The following is a 22,458-nucleotide window of genomic DNA, read 5'->3' on the forward strand; positions in this document are numbered from 1 at the left end:
GTTATTTCCAACTCCTCAAAAAATCTGGGATTCTCTGACAGCAATGGAGGCATCACTCTCATTTAAACTTTTTTAAAAGCACATTTATATTCACGTGAAGGTCAGCCCATAGCAGTGAGTGTGAATATACTGAATACACTCTGGTAAAATATTCTGATAAAATACACCCTCTGAGAAAAAACAGGTGGGACTGGGGCAAATTTCAAGGCAAAGAAATTCTGTTTGTCTTCAAACGCTGCTTCTTTGGAAATTGATCCCCACCAAGGATCTCAAGAAAGAAAAAACATCTCAGGAATAAAATGAGAATTGGGAGTCTGGCTCAACAAACCTCCAGCTTTATCCCATGAGTCCTGAAGAGCAAATCCCACTCTGACAAGGCCCTGATCAGGATGTTATTGTGGAAGGTGACCAAATTGAGCAGTGCCAGTGTTTGATCTCCAGCTGTGAGTTCTCAGAGCTCTGCAGGAGGTGCTGCCCTGGCAGCTCCCAGGCAGTGCTGGCATTCCCAGCACACAGTTTCAGCTGCCAGCCCCGTGTCTGCCTCGGGATGCAACACAGATGTGGCCAGAAATGTGAATTCTGTTCACATCTGCTGGAGTGGGGCAGTGCCCCTGATCTCCTGGCACATATTATCTGCTAATGGGCCATCTTTAAACCAGCTGGGCAATCATCTTTATCCTTCCCATGACCCACCCTTCATCCAGGAGGTATCACCCGTTAATGGGCCATTGCTAAAGACTGGGTGTGGCAGCGATTCCTATCCCTGTGGGAGATATCTCCTGTTAATGGGCCATTGTTTAAAACTGGGTGTGGCAGTGACCCTGATCTCCTGGCACACATTCTCTGCTAATGGGCCATCTTTAAACCAGCTGGACAATCATCTTTATCTTCCCACAGCCCATCCTCCCTCCAGGAGATATCTCCTGTTCATGGCCAGTGAGTCCCAGTGCATGACTGATAAAATTCCATCATCCCACTGGGAGATGCTCCACCCAGGGGAGGAGACAAACATTTCCTACCCAGATAAAAACTGAGATTTGGAACAGCAGAGCAGCCTTTCCCACTGGATTCCAGAGGAAAACCAGACCCTTCCACATCATCCCTGCACCTTCAGAGGAAACTGCACCTTCTCCAGGAGCACTGCTCCAGCTGAACCACATCTGCCCCTGCAGGAGGATGCAGCACCATGGAATGGGACTGTGCCACCACCCTGACTGACTGACTGTGTCAGCTTGGATTCTGACTCTGGCAGGGTTTGGGATTGTTCTGTGTAATACTGCATTTCTATTTTAATTTTCCTAGTAAAGAACTGCTATTCCTATTCCCATATCTTTGTCTGAGAGCCCCTTAATTTCAAAAGTACAATAATTTGGATTCAGGGGGTTTACATTCTCCATTTCAAAGAGAGGCTTCTGCCTTTTTTGGCAGACACCTGTCCTCCAAACCAGGACAGTGTCTCAGTGCCCCCCAGGGGTTGTCTGGGCCGTGCTGGTGTCCCCAGTGCCCACCTGCCACGCCGAAGGGGCGCCGCAGCCCGCAGGTGTGCTTCTTGCCATCCTTGAGCTCCATGTGCCCCACCCGCACGATCTGGCACACCAGGCTGATCCTGGGCCGGATCAGGTCAGAGCTGCTCAAGTCCTAAAAAATTTAAAGAAAAAAAAGTTAATACCAAGTCCATTAATGTCCTTTCTGAGTGGAACAGAAGACAGAAGGAGAGAAGGAAGAAGGGGTTTTTTGGGTTATACACACATAAAGGTTGTGATCTTCTAGATCCAAAGGGAGACCACGAGGGGGATGGAGACATTTCTGGTGCCAGGACACAGGGAATGGCTCCCACTGCTACAGGCACGAATGGATGGGATTTTGGGATGGAATTCCTGCCTGGGAGGGTGGGGAGGGGCTGGGATGGAATTCCCAGAGCAGTTGTGTCTGCCCCTGGATCCCTGGAATGCCCAAGGCCAGGCTGGACAGAGCTTGGAGCAGCTTGGGACAGTGGGAGGCGTGGGACCCAAGGTGGGACCGAATGAACTTTGGAATCCCCTCCAACCCAAATCATTCCAGGACTCCATGTGCTGGCTTGGATGGGATTTTGGGAAGGAATTCCTGGCTGGGATGGAATTCCCAGAGGAGCTGTGGTTGCCCCTGGATCCCTGGAAGTGCCCAAAACCAGTTTGCAGCACCCTGGGACAGTGAGGTGGCCTTGCCATGGCAGGGATGGCACTGGGTGGGATTCAGTTCCTCCCAACCCAAAATGTTCTGGATTCTCTGAACTCACAGTAAACACTGCTTGGAGGTTGTTCAGTTTCTCAATTTCTTTAGGCATCCCATTGCTGCCCCAGCGAACCAGGTAATTTTCACTGCAAAGAAAGGGAAAAAAAAAAAGTAAATTTTAACAAATCAGCACCTGACATCTCCATTTCCTGGCCAAAGCCCAAAAGCATTTTGATCTTTTAGGAATATTTGTGCAATCTTTTATCCCAAAATGCCTCTGGAGTGACTCATTTACTGAGGATGGGTGAGCCCTGGCAGTTGCTTCCCTGGACAATTCCCACTGCATGGCCACACCTGGTAACTGCAGAGATGGACACAGAACATTCCAGACACAGAATTGCCTCCCTGATAAATTCCTCATATCCTCCCCAACCCTTCAGATGTGAATTTGCACTGATTGGACAGCAATCAGCATTTAAACCCAGGATATACTGGGAAATAATTAACAAAATGTTTAATCAAGGCTTGCAGCCACAGCAGGGGAAATTACAAATATAAAAAGACAATATGGGATCAATACCCAGTTTAAGGAGTGCCTGGACTTCCTATCTCTCTCAAATTCATTCCAAAATAATTAGAATTAATTTTTCCCCACTGGGACAGCAACCAACAGAACAGGAAAACATTTGCTGGATCTTTCTAACCTGCTGATTTGTTCAGCATGATCACCCTGATGACTAAATTGCTTAAAGATCTCAAAAAGAAAATCATCTACCTGATGAATTTGGAGAGGTCAGGGTCGTAGAGGCTCATCAGCAGCTCTGCATCTTCCCCAATGTTGCAGACAAAGTTCTTGAAGTTCACATAGAGGCTGTAAGTGTGCGTGGAGTTGAAGATTGGCTGCCCCCTGAGGTCCAAACTCTGCTGCAGGGACTGCAAAGAATTTTACATTTCCATTCAATTTTGTAAGAACAAACGGAGGAGAATTTAATGCTGCCAAAGGAGCATGAAGAGGAATGTAAAACATGTAATTGTAGAAAATGTGGGCACAAAGCAGTGGCTGAGGAGGGCAAAGCAGAGAGCCAGGGCACCTTCTCCTCCTGGATCCTCTCATCAATCCTCTTGGATGCAGTTTCATGGGCCTTGAAGAGGGAGATTGTGCTGGTCTCATCCGGGTCCAGGATGTTCCCGTTGTCATCTCGGACAACCAGGTCCAGACCAAGGATCCTGGACAGCCCCAGGAGACAAAAATAAAATTAAATTAAATAAAAAAATAGTATAGGGTAGGATAGGATAATAAAATATAAAATAAAATAAAATGAAATAAAGAACAGGATAGGATAGGATAGGATAGGATAGGATAGGATAGGATAGGATAGGATAGGATAGGATAGGATAGGATAGGATAGGATAGGATAGGATAGGATAGGATAGGATAGGATAGGATAGGATAGGATAGGATAGGATAGGATAGGATAGGATAGGATAGGGCAAAATAAAATAAAATAAAGCAAAATAAAATAGGATAAAATAGATTAGAATAGAATAGAATAGAATAGAATAGAATAGAATAGAATAGAATAGAATAGAATAGAATAGAATAGAATAGAATAGAATAGAATAGAATAGAAAACAAAATAGGATAGAATAGGATAGAATAGAAAAATAAAATAAAATAAAATAAAATAAAATAAAATAAAATAAAATAAAATAAAATAAAATAAAAAATAAAATCAACAGAATGTGGGAGCAGCAAAGACCAAATCACTGCCCAGGGCTGGCAGTGCTCGACATCCCACTCTTTGGAATATCCTCACTCACTGCTGGTTTTCCTGCCTCCACAAACTGCTTTCTCCCATTTTCCTATTCAAGGAAGAAGGAATTAGCCAGGTAACTCAATCCTGAAATGACATCTGCATTATTCCTGCTCAGATGGCTCCGTTCCAAAGGTGGATGAATGGAACCAAGCTCAGGGATTGCAGCTGGCTGTTATCCTTTGCCATAAGCTGCTTCTTAATTCATTTACTGGATGTGAATCAGAGCCCAGAGGCAGAGAAATGAGTCCTGGAGACTGCAAACCACTGAGAGCTGGAGTGTTTATGGAATCCTGCCCCAGATAAAGAAGAATTCCCCCCAGCATCCGAGCCCAGGTGCAAACTGAGCTCCAAGGAAAAGCTGGGCAGAACGAAGAGAAAAATCCTGCCAAGGCACAGGGATCAAGAACCAACTGCTCCAGGTCATCATGGGGACTCAAAGCTGCCACTTCACCCTTTCCAAGGAAAAACTCAACCCTAATTCAGTGCCTGGTGTTGCATTCAGAGCCTTCCCTGGGTTTGGGAGGCTCCAGGTGGAGTTTGCAGCTCACCTGTTGCCATAGTCAATCTTGGCAGTGACTTTTTTCTTCAGCTCAGCCAGTTCATCCTTGGGCAGGGTGCCAGAGAGGATTTGGGATCTCCACTCTATCAGGCTGTAGGTGAGTTGCTGGACGTGCCTGAACTGTGTGGTTTTGTTGTTCTGAGGCAAAAAACAAAAATTAAAAAATCTAATTTAATTCAATTTTAATCAAGGAAAACTTGGAAACCTTAGCTCAGCAACCCCTGTGAAATGTGTGCAGCTGCAGAACCCTTAAGTTTTACTGAACTAAAAATACCTGGCACTGCCCAAGATCAGAGCCATGCAGGAAATTCTGCAGCACTTGGCACTGCCAAGGTTTAAGTGCCTTTAAGATCTTTAAGTGTCTTTAAGGGCTTCACCTTTCCCTGGGACATTATTTCAGAAAAACCTCAGCCACTAAAAATAAACCTCTGGTGCTTTCCAGCACTTCCAGACTGCTCTGATGGATGCTTTTCATAAAAGGGACAGAGAAAAATAAGGAGACTGAACAAGACACCAAAACCTGCCTGGTGAAGAGTCCCCTCCTCCCATTCTTTTTGTAATTATCTCTAATTAATAAAAACACTTCCCCTGCCCTTCACTGGTTCCACCCTCATAAAATCACATTCCCACACCTTGTTCCTGCAGCTCCAAGGCTGTAATTAAACATGGATCTATTAGAACTCACCCTGTCTGTGCTCAGATAAGTAAATAAGTTTTTAAAAGTGTCATTGAAACCATTAAAAAGGGAGCCCAGGCTTCATTCCTGGGAGAATTCGGATTCTTTTCACAGGAAGTGCCAAAAATTTGGAGTTACTGGGACAGGAATGAGATTTTCAGATCCAGACAAAAAAAAAAAATAAAAATCAAGCCTAATTCAAAGCCTGGTTTTGCATTAAGGGTTTGAGAGCTCAAAGCTCAGGTTTGGGTCACATTTTATCTTTTTTTTGCCAGGGTCAGGATTCAAAGATGGTATTTCTTGTTTGTTAAATGTTTATTAATTCTTATCTGTATTACAGGGAGTTCTACAGCATTTCAAGCTCACATACTAAAACTGGAGATGTATCTGTCTCTCTACAAGGTCTTTAATTGTCCAATTAAGAAATTACACCTCGATTATTTTTATTTTTAACCCAATAACCAATCACCCTCAATGCAGAATTTTCTATCCAACTAAACAAAATCACCCAAACCCACAAAAAAGAAGCTGAAGAAAAAGGAAACTTCCACCCTAAAACCTCCATCTTGATATACATATATCACTATATTCTAAAACTTTAAATTCTAAATTTCCCCCCATGTGATATTACACATTCTATTCAAGCAACACACCCACATTCCCAGTTCTATCATTCAATTTTGGAATTTTTCGACTTTTTTCTCCACATTCTCAGGACAAAAGCAGAGTTCTCTTGGGGGGTCAGTGCCTGTCAGCACAGAAATTCTAAAATTCTTCATTTCCAGGGTTCCAGCAGGTCACATCTCCCCCAGATCCAGTGGATCCCTTCTGATCTCACTGGGGTCTGGCTGCCTCCCCTGCCCCACACAGCACAAAAAGAATTTAATTGCAATTATTTCCCCATTCTCATCTCTGCAAGGAACAGGAATTATGTACACCACTCCTATTTCCCTCAAATTTAAAGGTATGGTGTAGGCTTCATTAAAGCCACAGGCTAAAAATTGCAAAGGCCTGAGGCCTTTTTCTCCTTTCTTATGCTAAGGAGAATTTCTCTCAGGTCTGCTGCAGTTTGCCTGTTCCTCCCTAAATCTTCCCAAAGTAATAAACCTCGGGAAAAACAAAAAGGAATTCACAACAAAATTAAGCACCTGCTGTTTTTCAAAAAGTAAAAAAAAACAGTTCTCACGATCCGTGAGAACGTTCTGTTTTCTTCTACTATCCAATAGACGGCCGTTCCTCTCTTCTTCAGCGATCCACACTATAAAAGTGGTTCGCCTTCACAATAAAGTTGCTTCTCTTTGCTACTAGCTAAAAAAGTCATTGTCGTTATTCTCCGCGACCGTATCGCGAGTAGCGACAGTATGGAAACAATTCCCCTTCTAATTTGGGGGAACACCAAGCTGCTGACAGGGGCTGCTTGAGTTTTTAACTCTGTAGAAAGGATATGAAATATATATTTAATTAAAGAAAAAAAATATGTTCTTGCCTAAAAAAACTTGCAAACAAAAGGCAATTTTTTGTGAATTTTCAGAGCAGACCTCAATTTGACCTCAGTTATCTCCACAGCTAATTCCTATTAATCAAACCAATTAAAAACTCTCCCCATTTCTGTATTTATTTTGCAGTTACAGATAAAGCCACTGCTGCAATGAAACCCACAGAAATTAAAGAAGTGAAATTAAATGCTGCCAAAATAAAAAATCCCCTCAAGTTTCCTTTTTCTCCTCAAATGCCTCCTTCCTCCTTTAGCCTTTTAAAATTTCTTTTAATACATACCGCAGGGAAAGCAAAATAAACTCAAATCCATTTTAAACCACAACATTTTCCAAACCTATTTTAAGACTTGCAGTGGTTAAGCACAAGAACATGAAAGATTTCTGCTTGTTAAAAAAAAAAAAAAAAAAAGATTTTGAGGCCAGGATCTGAAAGTTATTCAGGAATAAAAAATGCAGAGAACAAAACTCTCACACAGCAGCAGCATCACGTAGAGCTCCTCATTAAATTGAGAGGGTGGAACAAATTCTTGTGGTTTTGTGGCACACAAACACAACTGGTGAGATTTCCAAGCTCTGGGTGATCAGAGCTCATTTAAACTCACTCCCTCTGCTTAATTAAAGCACTGGAGCACATTTTGTGCAGGCTGAGCTCGCTCCTGCTCAGAGGAAAAAATCAAGTTTGACTCTTTAAAGAGTTTTTAAAATAAAGGAACTCGCTGTGGGCTCCTTGGTTTGAGCAAGGAGCAGCAACAGCAGGAGAATCCTCAGATCCCTGCAGGGCCCTGGGTGACACTGTGGGGTGGCACTGGGGTGACATTGGTGGGGTGGCACTGCTGGGGTGGCACTGGGGTGACATTGGTGGGGTGGCACTGCTGGGGTGACACTGGGGTGACATTGGTGGGGTGGCACTGGGGTGACATTGCTGGGGTGATATTGTTGGGGTGACACTGCTTGGGGTGGCACTGCTGAGGGGACATTGGTGGGGTGACACTGGTGAGGACATTGCTGAAGTGACACTGCTGAGGTGACACTTGAGGTGACACTGCAGCCCCCAGCACCATTCCACCTGCCAGTTCTCCACCCCCAGGGCACAGACGCCGTGTGCAGAGCCCGGGATGAGCTCAGCCCAGCAAAGCCCGGCTCTGGCACAGGCTGAGCTCAGCCCAGCAAATCCCGGCTCCGGCACAGGCTGAGCTCGGCCCAGCAAAGCCCGGCTCTGGCACAGGCTGAGCCCGGCCCAGCAAAGCCCAGCCCAGGCCCAGCCCAGCAAATCCCGGCTCCGGCACAGGTTGAGCTCAGCCCAGCAAAGCCCAGCCCAGCAAAACCCAGCTCTGGCTCAGGCCCAGGCCCAGCAAAACCCAACTCTGGCCGGGGCTGAGCTCAGGCCAGCAAAGCTCGGCCCAGGCTGAACCCAGCCTAGCAAAGCTCGGCCCAGGCTGAACCTGGCTCTGGCCCAGCCCAGCTCAGCACAGCACAGTCCAGGCCCAGGCCCAGGCCCAGCAAAGCCCAGCCCAGCAAAGCCCAGCCCAGCAAAGCCCGGCTCAGCAAAGCCCGGCCCAGCAAAGCCCGGCCTAGCAAAGCCCAGCCTAGCAAAGCCCGGCCCAGCAAAGCCCGGCCCAGCACTCACCACGTAGAGCCGGTGCCAGATGGCCGCCCACTCGCGCAGCGTGGCCGCCAGCTCCTGGCCCAGCGGCTGCTCGCTGGGAATCACCGTCTCGTGCTGCCTGCAGCCAGGACACAACCACACACCCACACTGGCCTTAAACCTCATGGAAAACACCCGTGCTGATAAATGCACAAAGGGATTGCAGAGTTGATTTTCACACAATTCACCGCGCCAAGACCCTTCGGCTGTTCCCAACTCACGCATCCATCATCCATTTTTCATCAAAATGCCTCAAGCTCCTTTCATTCCTCCATCCCAAACCCAGGACAAAGTGACAGAAAATAAGTTTGGAAGAATCCCCACTCGCAATGGCAACAGCCACTTGAAAATAACAAAGAGACAGAAATTAAGATTGGAAGAATCCCCACTCGCAATGGCAACAGACACTTGAAAATAAGAGGTTTTTTTTTTTAAAAAAAGTGTTTTATGAAGTTCCTTCCTCTGTTTTGCTCTCATTTAACGAGTGCAGCTCCAGCTCGAGGAATCCAAGGAGGAGTCATTTCCTCCAGAGTTTTCCAGGACAGGAAGGAATCCGTGCTCCTGCTGGGCCCTTGGCTGCCAGCACCAGTCTGGTTTGACTTGCAGGAGTCCCCAGAGCTGATTTCTGCTCCAGCAGAATTTCCTTAATTCTGCAAATCATCTCCTGCTGCCCCGACTTGCTCTGAAAAATGGAATTTTGCAGTGCTGGCCCAGCTCAGGAGGGACCCTGGGTTTGTGGCAGCCACTCTGAGTTCATCAGAGAGAGAAAAATAAATCTGCAGGAAGAGCTGAAAAACATCATCCCAGATATCACAGTAGAAAACAAGTCTTAAAGACAAGTTTCTGTGAAAATGTAGTTTTAAATGTAATAAAAATTATGGTAAAAATAGTGCTTGTATTTTTTAGATAGAACAGATTTACTATATATATAGTTTGTATGTAAACTAGGGTGCTAAGAAAGTAAAATTCTATAGATTAAGAAAAAATTATTCAAATTTGTGGTTTTAATTGAATAATTAAATTATTTAATAATCTGGGTATAAAAATCTAAACATTGAAGAAAAACACTTTCTCTCTCCTCACCACCATCACCCAAAAAAAAAGATAAAAACTACAACTTCAGCCCTCCTGGGGCCTCATAGAAAAACAGATTCTACTTCTAAATAGAGCTTTATTTCTATTAAAATTCTACATTAAAATATTTTAACATGAACTTTAACGCTTAAAACCTTTTACCTTTCAAAACTAATGTACCCTTACAACAAATAACTTTATAACAACTACTCAATTAAAAAAAAAAAAAAAAAACCCAACAACTACTCAAAAAACCACAGCTAGTTAAATTGATTTTTTTGGGGTTTAAATGGAATTAAATTCTCTGGGTTTTGCTGCCAAAGAAATGCCAACCTACCCCCGGTCCTTCACAATGGCCTCTTTTAAATGGATGTAAGTTTCTGGGAAAATGCCCTGAAAATAAAGAGAGAAATTAAATAAATCAATGATTGTGGGATAGGATGGGACAAAGAGATATTTAATAAAAAACAGGGGAAAGGAGGAAGAAACGTCCCAGGAAAAAAGGACAGGGAGGAGCAGCAGGTTCAGAGAAGCTGATTCCTTGTTTTACTCTAATCACCCTCATTTTCCTGCAGGAAATGCTGAAAATTCCTGAAAATTATCAGGCATTGCCATGAGATATTGCTGGAGTGCTTGTCAGGTTACCCTGTGCTCCCACTCCAGCATCTGCAGAAATTCCCAAATTTTTGTTGTTGCAGAGAAACCTTCTGGAAATGCTGGGATCCCTTTCTGCTCCCTTTTCTCTCTTCTTTACCCCTAAACCCAGAGGTTGTGGGGGATGTTCCCATTCCTGGGGGAAGCCAGATATCCTGAGAGCCAGAGGTGTGTCATTTCTGGAATATTTTCCAATCAAAACTCTGATATTGCCATTAAATAGAATTAATGCTGGATGTGCACAGATCCCAGAGCATCACAATAAAGAAATAAACTGATATATGGAGATGGGAACAGGAAATTTTGGATTTCCAACTGCATTCCTCAGTGCAGGAATACCCAACTCATGGCTCTGAATTTTCAGCTCAAGGTCACTAATTTCTGTCACCATGGCCATGAGTCCTGCTTGATGTTCAGACAAAAAGTTCAGGAGTTTTCAGCACCAGATGGGGCCTGGGAAGGTGTGAAATTCAAATGGGAATAACCCAAAAAATTGGGGTTGTACCTTCTTGCATTTATTTCGGAGCGTGTATCCTCTGTACCAGCCTGCCGAAGCAAACACAGAAAATCACATTTCACTATTTAATTATTGATCATTATTTATTTAACACCAAATCCAAATTGCAATCCTCACCACCTTTCCACACCAGCAATTTATTGATCTTCTCATTTGGGATCCACTCCTGGGAAGACACCTCTGTTTGTAAACAATCCTGTTTATCAATCCTGCCTTTGGTTGATAAATTTTAAGATGGAAGCAATGAGCAACATCTCTGAGAGAACTTTTATTTCTCTTTGGCACCAGAATTTCCATGGAATGGGTTGGGTTGGGAGGGACATTAAACCCATCCAAGGAGATTAAGTCAAGCTCAGTGGCAGGATCAAGAAGCCAAAGGGGTTTAAGGGAATAATCAGGCAAAGTAGAGATGAGGGGAAAATTGTTTCTTTGGGTTTGTTTTTAAATTTGTTTTGGTGGTTTTATTGTTGGTCCCCTCAGATTCTTGTATTTATCAAAGAAGGTTCCATAAAGAACCATGGATCTGACACTAGAGCTTAGAATGGTTTAATTTGTGTTTTATTGAGGATTTTTATGTGCATGTGGTTGTATTTCCATTTATTTATTTTCTGAAATACAGTTTCTAGTCTTTCTCCAGCAACAGGGAGAAAACTCCAAAAACTCAAAAACTCCAATACTCCAGTAATAAATTCAGAGGAAAGAAGAAATTCCATTTCTTTCCACGGGAGGAAAACAAGATTATCCATTGCTCGTGGAGCCATGGATGAAGTCCTGGATTAAGGATGAGAAGATTTAAATTCTATTTTAATCTAAGTTGTCATTAATTGAAGGGGAAAGCACAAATTCCTCAGGGTGGGAGACAGAGCTGAATTTACCAGGAGGGATTTGGACACATTCAGCCTCTCCACAGCACAACTTCCTCCTTTTTCAGAGGCCCCTGAGCCTTCCCCCCATTCCTGTAAAATATTTTGCAATCATTGCATAAAAGCATTTTGGGCCTGATTGTGCAAAGCTGTTTCTGCAAGCACCTCGTGCAACTTCTATGGGAATTCTGCTCCCATTTTCAGTAATTTTTATCCATCACTTGAACAGCAACATCAATCTTTGGGCAGTGGTTGATTAATTACATGACTTCTTTAAAAAAAACTCCAAAATCTGCTTAAATCTTCAGAGGAATGAGAGATGCTTGAGATGGGCTGAAAATGGAGGTTTTTTGCAGTTGATGATGACATGGGAAATTTCAGCTGCTCCAACACTCTGAAATCTGAGTGAAACCAAAAAAAATAAGCAGAGTTGCAAAGAAATGCCTGAAAATTTGGAGTTGTTTTGTTTCTGGGGTTTGGGGTTTTTTTTTTTTGTTTTGATCTTTTGGGTTTTTTTTGTTTGTTTGTTTTTTGGTTTTTTTAATGGATCAAGTCCTCAATTTTACCCCTCATTAAGTGGATTTTATGCAGTATGTAAAATTTTTTTTTTTTCACTAGTCCAGGGATGATGAAGTGTCCCTGGTGATGCAAGGCCAGTCACATGTGGGAGCACAAGGTCCCTGCTCCTCCTCCTGAGGGGCCCTGCCCATCCCACAGCACCCAGGGCATTGCTTCACCCTGGACTCAAACCACAACAAATTCAAGGTAAATTCCTTTCAGCAGCAGCAGAACCAGCCAGGGGGTCACGGTGCACACATTCCTTCCACCCACAGCCTGGCTTTTCCCCTGAAACACTGCAATTAACAATAAGAATGGATAAATCCTGCAGATTAGGAGAGATTTCCCTCAGCAGCAAAGTGTCCTCCCAGCTCCCTGCTCAAGGACAGGCTCCAAAATCCTGCAGGCAGCAATTTTTCCCTTTTTTTTTTTTTTTTTTTTTTTTTTTTTTTTTCTGGAATTCTGCAGATCCTTGGCAGGCAGGAGGAGCAGGCACTGCTCTTCTTATCAGGGGAGGGAGGAATCCTGCAGAGAGCTCGAGTTCTGCAGGCAGGGAGGAGGAAAAATGAAACCCTTGAGTGCAGAGTGGGAGCTGAACGAAGAGCCTGGGCTCTGTCTGGATAAAAGGGAGCCAAGAGGAGACACCTGGGAGCTCTCAGGGGTCCTGCACAGACTGGGACTGCCACTGAAGCATCCCTGGAAGTGTCTCCATCCCTGGAAGTGTCTCCATCCCTGTTGAGTGTCTCCATTCCTGGAGGTGTCTCCATCCCTGTTGAGTGTCTCCATCCCTGTTGAGTGTCTCCATTCCTGGAGGTGTCTCCATCCCTGTTGAGTGTCTCCATCCCTGCTGAGCGTCTCCAATCCCTGGAAGCGTCTCCAATCCCTGGAAGCGTCTCCAATCCCTGGAAGCGTCTCCAATCCCTGGAAGCGTCTCCAATCCCTGGAAGCGTCTCCAATCCCTGTTGAATGTCTCCAATCCCTGGGAGCGTCTCCAATCCCTGTTGAGTGCCTCCAATCCCTGGGAGTGTCTCCATCCCTGTTCAGTGTCTCCAATCCCTGGAAGTGTTTCCACCTCTGGAAGTGTTTCTATCCCTGGAAGTGTCTCCAATCCCTGGAAGTGTCTCCAATCCCTGGAAGCGTCTCCATCCCTGTTGAGTGTCTCCATCCCTGCTGAACGTCTCCACCTCTGGAAGAGTCTCCATCCCTGTTGAGTGTCTCCATCCCTGTTGAGTGTCTCCATCCCTGTTGAGTGTCTCCATCCCTGTTGAGTGTCTCCATTCCTGTTGAGTGTCTCCATCCCTGGAAGTGTCTCCATCCCTGGAAGTGTCTCCATTCCTGTTGAGTGTCTCCATCTCTGCTCCACAGAGCATCTTCAGCTCAAAAAAATTACTTCACAGGCCATGAAAAAATGACTTCATGGGGAATCTTCCAGCTCAAGAAATGACTACATAGTCTCCATGGTCCCCAACCCCAAAAATTGGTCTCCCAGCCCCCAAAAAAGACTCCACAGGGCATTTCCAGCTAAAAAAAAAAGACTCCACAGGGCATGTCCCAACCCTACAAAAAATTATTTCATGGGGAATCTCCCAGCCCCAAAAAATGATCCACAGGGCATCTCCCGACCCCAAAAACTACTCCACAGGGCATGTCCCAACCCTACAAAAATGACTTCATGGGGAATCTCCCAGCCCCAAAAATGACTCCACAGGGCATCTCCAGCCCCTCCTCCCCCAGAGCCCCCGCCCAGGTTCCATGGAAACTTTTCCTAAGTCGAGGTTTGTGTGTCCAGATAAGAGCAGTGATTAGAGAACAAAACCCGGTTTTATCAGCTGAGCTGCATTAGCATGAAAAGGAGCAGAAAAAAAAAAAAAAAAAAAACTCTTGTGAGAACATTTATCCTCAAAACCAGACCCACAGAGAGCTGGGAACACTCTGAGAGCTGAAATTCAAAAAAAAAAAAAAAAAAAATTTGAATATCAGAACTGGGAGGGTTTGAGGTGAATTTATGGGAAATCAGACCCACAGCAGAGTCACCATCACCTCCTGCACCCTCACAACTGTCTGGCCTGGATTTTTGGCTGCTCCTGCTGGGAAAAGGGATTTTTGAGGGATTTTTGTTGCCCTGAGGTGCCTCAGCCACAGATCTGTGTTCCCCAGTGATGGCTCAGCACATGAGAACAATCCCTTCACACATGAAAACATCCACGTCCTTCCCAAACTATTCACAGGCAATTTTCTCCTGACAAAGCTCCAAACTGGGAGATTTCAGGCAAAAAAAAAAAAAACAAACAAACAAACAAAAAAAAAAGCATTTGTGTACTTATTCCATATTCCTGTTGAGCTGATTACAAGAAATAGGAATTAGAAATAGTAAACAATGATAAAATAATTAAAAATAGGGGAAAGAAGCAAATCTCCCCAACAGAATATGCCAGGACTGGGAGCTGCTCCCAGGTCCAGAGGATGGAAAAGGAATCAAGAAAAAATTGCTAAAGAAGCAGCTCCCAGTTCCCAGGCACAGAATTTTCCTTCAAATCGATGCTGGTTGTGAAAATAATTTGATTTATATATTACCTTTAAGTTTTGGAGGAAAAAATCAGTGACCAGAGCATTCCTTAAAGTGATTAAATGGCTCTGGTCCAGCTGTAATATTGAAATTTTTGTCCAAGAGTCAGATTTTATAGGGAGATTTAAAATACTCAAGTGTCATTTTAATCTTTAAAAGAAGAATTTTGTTTTCTTTGTGGTTTACATGAAGGTATTATAAAAAATGTCCAAGTGAAGGACTGGGAGAAACAGCCTAAAAAGGGCATGGGAGCTCCATGACTGGAGCATTTTAAGAACATTTAATGCCAGTTTGTGATATTACAACTCAAAACAACATTAATTATGAAATAATCAGTCCTTCCCTCTCATTTTCTGTCATCCACTCAGATTAAAAAAAAAGGTTTCTTTCTCTTTTAGTGATGCCTTGAGATATTAGTAAAACCTTACCTTGATAAACTGCCTGGAACAGCAGAGAGATGAGAAATCCTCTGCATTTCTGCAGTTTTAACATTATAAAAATAAAAATTTTTAATATTTTAAAAATCAAGGGGCTACAGCAACCACTACAAACTGAAACTGTGCTTTGGGGTGTAAGAGAAGTTGAAAATACAGATCTAAAATTTGAAAAATAATCTTGATTTGCACCTACCTTCATACATCTCCAGGATGTGAACGGTGTCCCCCACCTGCAGGGACAGCTCCACCTCCTGCGTGGCCTCATAGTTATAGATGGCTGAAAAATGGGGAGAAAAGGGAAAAAAAGAGAGAAAAAAAAAAAAGAGGAATTATGTTTGAGAATGGAGTCTCCAAAGGCAGGGCCATGAGGGAGGATTTGGGAAAAGGAATAAAGTGATTAAGTTGTCCTAGGAAAGGATATCATGGATGTGTTTCCTGCTTTGGTAATGAAAGAAATATTATTACAAATATTATATAGACAGATTAATAGATAATAGAAATAAAATTGAAATTATTATTTAAATAATAAATTTAATATTCATATTATAGAAATGTTATTGTAACAGACAAAGGAGGGGTTTTGACTTCCAGACAGGCCTGTGACACCTTCTGGAGGAGCTGGACTTTGCCAAAACCCCGCCCAAGAGGTCACCCCCACCTCAGGCACATCAATTCCATAATTATCATTTAGTCTTTACTTGCAGAGTAACTCCAGCACCAGGAAATATCAGAAATTATATCCCCATACCAGATTCAACCACGCTCATTTCCAAACCAAATCCCACTTTGTGCTAGGTTAGAAAGTAAAGATGTGCCCAAAAGTCTGGATTCTGTCACCAGCTTTTAAACCAGCTGGGCAGTGATTCTTATCTCTGTGAGAGATATTTCCTGTTAATGGGCCATCTTTAAACCAGCTGGGCAATCACCTTTATCCTTCCCATGACCCACCCTTCATCCAGGAGGTATCACCTGTTAATGGGCCATTGTTAAAAACTGGGTGTGGCAGCGATTCCTATCCCTGTGGGAGATATCTCCTGTTAATGGGCCATTGTTAAAAACTGGGTGTGGCAGTGACCCTGATCTCCTGGCACACATTATCTGCTAATGGGCCATCTTTAAACCAGCTGGGCAATCATCTTTATCTTTCCACAGCCCATCCTCCCTCCAGGAGATATCTCCTGTTCATGGCCATTGAGTCCCAGTGCATGGCTGATAAAATTCCATCATCCCACTGGGAGATGCTCCACCCAGGGGAGGAGCCAAACATTTCCTACCCAGATAAAAACTGAGATTTGGAACAGCAGAGCAGCCTTTCCCACTGGATTCCAGAGGAAAACCAGACCCTTCCACATCATCCCTGCACCTTCAGAGGAAACTGCACCTTCTTCAGGAGCACTGCTCCAGCTGAGCCACATCTGCCCCTGCAGGAGGATGCAGCTACCATGGAATGGGACTGTGCCACCACCCTGACTGACTGACAGTGTCAGCTTGGATTCTGACTCTGACAGGGTTTGGGATTGTTCTGTGTAATACTGTATTTCTGTTTTAAAAACTGAGATTTGGAACACCAGACCAGCCTTTTGCACTGGATTCCAGAGGACAAGAGTTACCAGACCTTTCAACAGGATCACAGCTTCAACAAAACCACTTCATCTGGAGTCCTGCCACCACCCTACCTAGCAAGGTGTCAGGTTCTATTCTGACTCTGACAGTGGTTTATTTTTTTCCTTTTGTACTATTGCATTTATTTTATTTTTCTCTTTTTTTCCTATTAAATTGTATTTCTGACTTTGAGTCTCTCACTGGTTTTGCTTTCAAAACCATTACACACTCATCTGCTGCTAAAGGCTCTGCCCAGCCAAGAACCAATTTTAGCACCAAAACTTGGGATTCTGTGCAAATTTAATCCCTCCCAAAGACAAAGTTAAGCTGGATAATTATGGGATTTCCAGGGGGAATAAGATTAAGTGCACGAGCCCACAATCCTGGAGTCCTTTTCCCTGGGACTTCACTGGGCAAAGCAAAGCCCTCCCTGGGACCAGATGAGGAAATTTAAATCAAATTTGCTTTCAAACTGAGTAAAAAAGCATAAAATCTTTGCTGTGGTTCAAAGAATTGATCAGCAAAGTCAGAGCAAACGAAATCCAGATCACCTGATTTGTTTGAAAAACTTTGAATATATTTATATGAATGATTTAAGAACAGATCACATCCTAAATGCAGCAATAAAATCTTCCCAAGCACGAATTTCCCATAATTATGTATCCCTGAGCAAATCCACTGGGGAACAACCCCATTTGTTTTCTAAAAAAGCAAAAAAAAAAAAAAAATCATCCAAATAATTTCAGAGAACAACTCTTGGGACTTCCCAAGGTTTGTATTTGAGGAGCTCTGGACTGGAAATGAAATAAATAAATAAAGAATCAGAGCTCTTCTGCCAGGAAATTCCCACGAAATGCCTCCCATTCCAGCTGGGATGAGGTGCTCTGGCTCCAACACAGCCTGGAGGTTTCACCACAGGAAATTCTCTCTCCAATCTGAGCTTCCCTCCCAATATTGTGGCTATAAATACCCAGCAGGAGCAGGCTGGGGATGTGAATCCCTGCAGGATCCCTGATCCCCAGCAGGGACATCTTCCCGTGCTGCAGGGCAGCCTTTGTTCCCACAAACTTCCACCTCATGCCACAGATACTGAATCCATCATTTCCACAGGAATTTCACTGAATTTCTGCTCCTAAGAGCTGCTTCTGCACCCTCCTGTAAAATTTACAGGAATTTTGCACATTCCTGTAAAATCAGGATTTTAAAGCTGGATGGTGAGCTGGGTGTGCAGCTCAGACACCTCAAAGAGCCCAGATTTTAAAATTCCCCACAAGTAAAAATTCCATTCACATTCTAACAGGAAAAACCTGGATAATGTTCAAAGCTGAATGTGAAGAGTGGAAAGGTTTGGGTTGGGATTTAAATCCCATCAGTGCCACCCCTGCCATGGGGACACCTCCCACTGTCCCAGGGTGCTGCAAACTGGTTTTGGGCACTCCCAGGGATCCAGGGGCAGCCACAGCTCCTCTGGGAATTCCATCCCAGCCAGGAATTCCTTCCCAAAATCCCATCCAAACCAGCACATGGAGTCCTGGAATGATTTGGGTTGGAGGGAATTCCAAAGTTTTTTTGGTCTCAACATGGGTCCCACACCTCCCACCATCCCAGGGTGCTCAAACCTGATTTTGGGCATTTCCAGGGATCCAGGACCAGCCTCAGCTGCTCTGGGAATTCCATCCCAGCCCCTCCCCACCCTCATTCCATCCCAAATCCCATTTAAATCTCCCATTTTCCATGTGAAGCAATTCCCTGTGTCCTGTCCCTCCATCCTTGTCCCCAGTCCTTCCCCAGCTCCCCTGGAGCCCCTTTGGGCTCTGAGCTCTCCCTGGACCCTTCCCTTCTCCAGGTGAACATTCCAATCCCCAGAGCATCCCCAAATTCCCTGCAGGTCCCTGTCACACCCAGGGATTCCCACACACAATTCCCTGGGTTTTTCTGGGACAATCACTCATTATACAAACACCAGGCTGCATTTGTCCCATAAAAAAGGTGGGTGGACACAGGCCCAGCCGGGAACACAGAGTTAATTCAGCCCAAAGAGCAGCAGGGAGGACTCAGCCCATTCCCTTCCCCTCCCTAAAGATCACAGAAGCCACAAGACAGAACCAAACCCTGCACTCCCCTTCCCTTCCCTGCTCCACCAGGCAGGTTTCACATCCCAACACATTTACAACCTGGAGGAACTCCCACATCAAAAAAAAAAAAAAAAAAACCAAACAAAAAACCAAAACAAAACAAAACCAACTTAAAAAAAAAAAAACAAACCAACAACAACAAAAAAAAAAAAGTCAATTTTATCACTCCTCGCCTTGCCAGACTGAACTAAGCCAGAACAGAGGGTCACTGTCTGAAACCTCCTCCCCCATGGTTATGTACAAGATTATCAAAGACAAATTGCTGGCATATTTTCCCAAGAGATGTTTCCTGCTGCTGTCCCCAGCCCATCCCCTCTGCAGGGATTTGTGCTGCTGAGCCTCCTCCGTGACCTCTCGCCAACTTGAAAGGGAAAAGGGAAGCTTCACATCACAAACATGGAAAAATGAAACCCCTCCACTTCAACCCTGACAGAGCAGCAAGAAAGGGAGGAGGAAAAAATAATACAGAGAGTTTTGTATTCAAATTTGCAGCAGTGTCTGATGTTAAGTCTTTTTGCTCCGAGCTAAACTTCAGCTGGGATTTTTTTTTCCTTTGAAATTCACTTCAGAGTGTTGGTCCTGCTCCTTTTATCACCCCCAGATGAAAAGCAGCGTTGAAATGAGGAAATTTAATCCAAATTAAGAGGCAGAGGTGGAAAACACGAGCCTGGCTTTGTTTAATGATCATTTCTTCCAGGCAGTGTGCTTGGCTCAGTTAGGTTGAAAAGGTGAGGAATTTATTCGTTCCCCAAGTGCCCCCAGACCTGTGGAATCCATCCGGATTGGAAAGGGCAGCAGATAATTCCACCAGCAGTTGATGTTTATGGCACAGAAGGGGAAGATAAGCAGCAATTTTCCTGCTCCAGGGCAGAGGTGATGCTCAGAGCAGGAGCAACTCTGACATTGCACAACCCCAGGGGTATGCTCTGCTCTAAAACCACCCCACAAACAGGGGCTGCACAGGAGCCTGGCCCAGCCCTGGGGCTCAGGGAGAAGGTGTGGCTCTGTCCCTGCCCAGGACACCAGCCCAGGTCAGGTTAGTTAATCCCAACCTAATTCTGAGCCATGGGGACACCCACAGTGACACCCCGGCCTGGGCGCCACGCAGGGGGCACAAAACAAGACATTAAGAAAAATTAAATTCAAAAATAAAAAAAAAACCAAAATACACCTTAAACCCTCCAAACCTCCACTTTGTGCAGGAGAAGCCTCAGTTTGTGAGAGGTTTGTGAGCAGCTGAAGGAGCCTGAGAGGGGTTCAGTGGAATCAGGGACAGATGTGGCATTTTCAGGGGAATGGCTCCAAAGTCACAGAGAGGAGGTTCAGATGGGATATTGGGAAGAAATTCCTCCCTGTGAGGGTGTCTGGAATTCCCTGAGAATGTTTGGCTGCCCCTGGATCCCTGAGGTGTCCAAGCCGGGTTGGATCACCTGGGACAGGGCAAGGAATCCCTGCCCATGGCTGGGATGAGTTTTAAAGTCCTTCCAACCCAACCATTCCATGATCCCATATTTCTGTTCATTCCCAGACCCATTTTCCCCACAGATTAACTCCTTTCCAAGACTTCCCTAAAGGTCAGGCTGAGCTGAAACACCTCTAAATGAAAAGGGAACAAAGCAGAGCTGCCACACACAATTCCTGTGTAAATTAAATCAGAAGGAAATGGAACCTTCCCCTCCATGAGTGCCCTTGAAATGTGGATTCCAGGCCTGGAAAAACACATCCATTATCTCTTGAGCTGGCTCTGAACCACCCCCCCCCCCGCCCCACCCACCACAAAGACACAACAACCCCATCCAAAAGGCAGCTCCTGCTGAATGGGACAAAGATCCCATTCAGGGCTCTGCAGGGACCTGCTCCAGCTCATTCCAACCCTCAGCCCCACAGCCAAACCCCACTGCACACAGCCAGGCTGAGCAGCACCAGCAGTGCCCTTTCTGCAGCACTGGGATGCTCCCAGTGCCAAGATCCAGCCAAAAAAACAGTGGCTCGATTTAAAAAACAAGGAACTGCCCAAGGAATTAATTCTTCAGAGGAACAAAGTCTTTTTTTTTTTTTTTTTTTTTTTTAATGTATGGAGCAAAAATATTCTGGTAACTTCCCAGGAATTTATGTCTGACAAACTGAGAAGGGCATGATTAAGATTTAGATGTCAGGCTGCTTCTGTTTAAAAAATAATAATAATAATTAATGGTTCAAAACTGGGAAATACAGAGTTTTAGTCACTGCTATGAAGAATTCCCACTCCTGGATGGTGGCTGCTCCATTCAGAGCAGTTCCAAGAGTTCCAAATTCCAACCTGAGATTATTCCAGAACTAAACCCAACTGAGGGTGTCCCCTGCTCACCCCCAAGGACAAGGAACTGATGCACAAATTATCAAATCTGAAAGATTTCCCTGCTTCCCTCTGAATAATGGATTATCTTGGCGTGGGACAGAAAATAATCAGAGTTTTGCAGATTCTGTTCTCCCCAAATAAAAGGATTCCAGGTGTGGGAGCAGGGAGGGGTTTCAGCCATGCCCTGATCATCTCTGGGCTGATCCTGTCTCACTCCCCACCAGGGGCTGGAGCAGATCCTGGGCTCGGTTTAATCTCCTAAAGCCTGGATTGCTTCAGGAAAAACAACCCCAGAGCCCAGTCCCTGGGTCACAGCAGGACTCAGAGGGGATGATCCCGTGGCTCTGGTGGGTTCAACACCCCCAAACTCCCACAGCACAGCTCTGGGGCAGCCACAAATGGGTCCCTGGATTTTAATTAGAGTTCTGAGATCCAAACCTGGCAAACTGAGACCGCTCAGGACAGCTGAGAAACACTGATTCTAAGAAAAAAAAAAAAAAAAAAAAAAAGGGATAATATCCATATTTTCATGTCTGCAGAACCCCCACCAGCCACTTTACCCTCAAACATGTGTTGCAAACTGTTTACACCACAATATCTGTGCCAAAATAAAGAATATTCAGTTCTCAGGGTGCATCTGAACTGCTCACAGGACACCCAGATTTGGGCACCAGCATTCATTTCACCCCAGCACAAACTGTTTTATCTGAGTGTGCTCAGGCTGGAAGGAGCCAAAATTCAGCTGCCCCCATGCCCTGACCCCCACAGACACTCTGATTTATTTTCCACCCAAGCAACACTCACACAAACCTTCTGCTGTGTCATTTTCCTCACTGGCCTCTCCATTTCCTTTTATTATTTTCACTCTGAAGGGCCCTTGGGGGTTTTGAGCTCAGATAAGGAATTAATCTACATGAGCTCCTGGGAGTGAGAGGGAGCTGGGAGCCAGAGAGAAAATAAAAGAGAAATAAATCAGTGCTGCCAGTGGAGGAGCCAACCTGAATTTACAGCACCCAAGCTGATTTAGGATGGGATTTTATTTTTTTTCTGTCCCCTGAGGTTGCCCAGCTGTTGCTGTTGGTGGCCAAAGTTCTGGGCTCAGGTCCAGGGAGCTGCTCAGGGAACCCAAAACTGCTGGGTTTCACCCCAAAATCAACCCTGGGATCTCAGCTGAATCATCCTAAAATCCCACCCTGAAATCTTAGCTGAAATTATCCCAAAATCCCACCCAAAATCTCCCCAGGATCTCACCTAAATTATCTCAAATCAGCCTCAAAAATCTTGCTTAGGTCATCCCAAATTGCCACAAA

General features: G+C 44.6%; 1 protein-coding gene across 1 annotated transcript in view; it reads right to left on the minus strand.

The window, feature by feature from the left end:
- Positions 1–15,345, minus strand: part of DOCK5 (dedicator of cytokinesis 5) — a 63,695-nt gene extending 48,350 nt beyond the window's left edge. The window contains exons 1-9 of the mRNA XM_079328744.1: positions 15,267–15,345; positions 10,638–10,678; positions 9,816–9,871; positions 8,387–8,483; positions 4,577–4,725; positions 3,303–3,438; positions 2,987–3,144; positions 2,276–2,357; positions 1,509–1,638 (exon numbers count right to left, since the gene is read on the minus strand). Coding sequence (XP_079184870.1) covers positions 1,509–1,638; positions 2,276–2,357; positions 2,987–3,144; positions 3,303–3,438; positions 4,577–4,725; positions 8,387–8,483; positions 9,816–9,871; positions 10,638–10,678; positions 15,267–15,276 — 859 coding nt within the window. The 5' untranslated portion in view covers positions 15,277–15,345. The remainder of the gene's footprint in view (positions 1–1,508; positions 1,639–2,275; positions 2,358–2,986; positions 3,145–3,302; positions 3,439–4,576; positions 4,726–8,386; positions 8,484–9,815; positions 9,872–10,637; positions 10,679–15,266) is intronic.
- Positions 15,346–22,458: the final 7,113 nt, after the last annotated feature.

The sequence above is a fragment of the Erithacus rubecula genome (assembly GCF_903797595.1).
Source record: "Erithacus rubecula genome assembly, chromosome: 29".
Classification (NCBI taxonomy): domain Eukaryota; kingdom Metazoa; phylum Chordata; class Aves; order Passeriformes; family Muscicapidae; genus Erithacus; species Erithacus rubecula.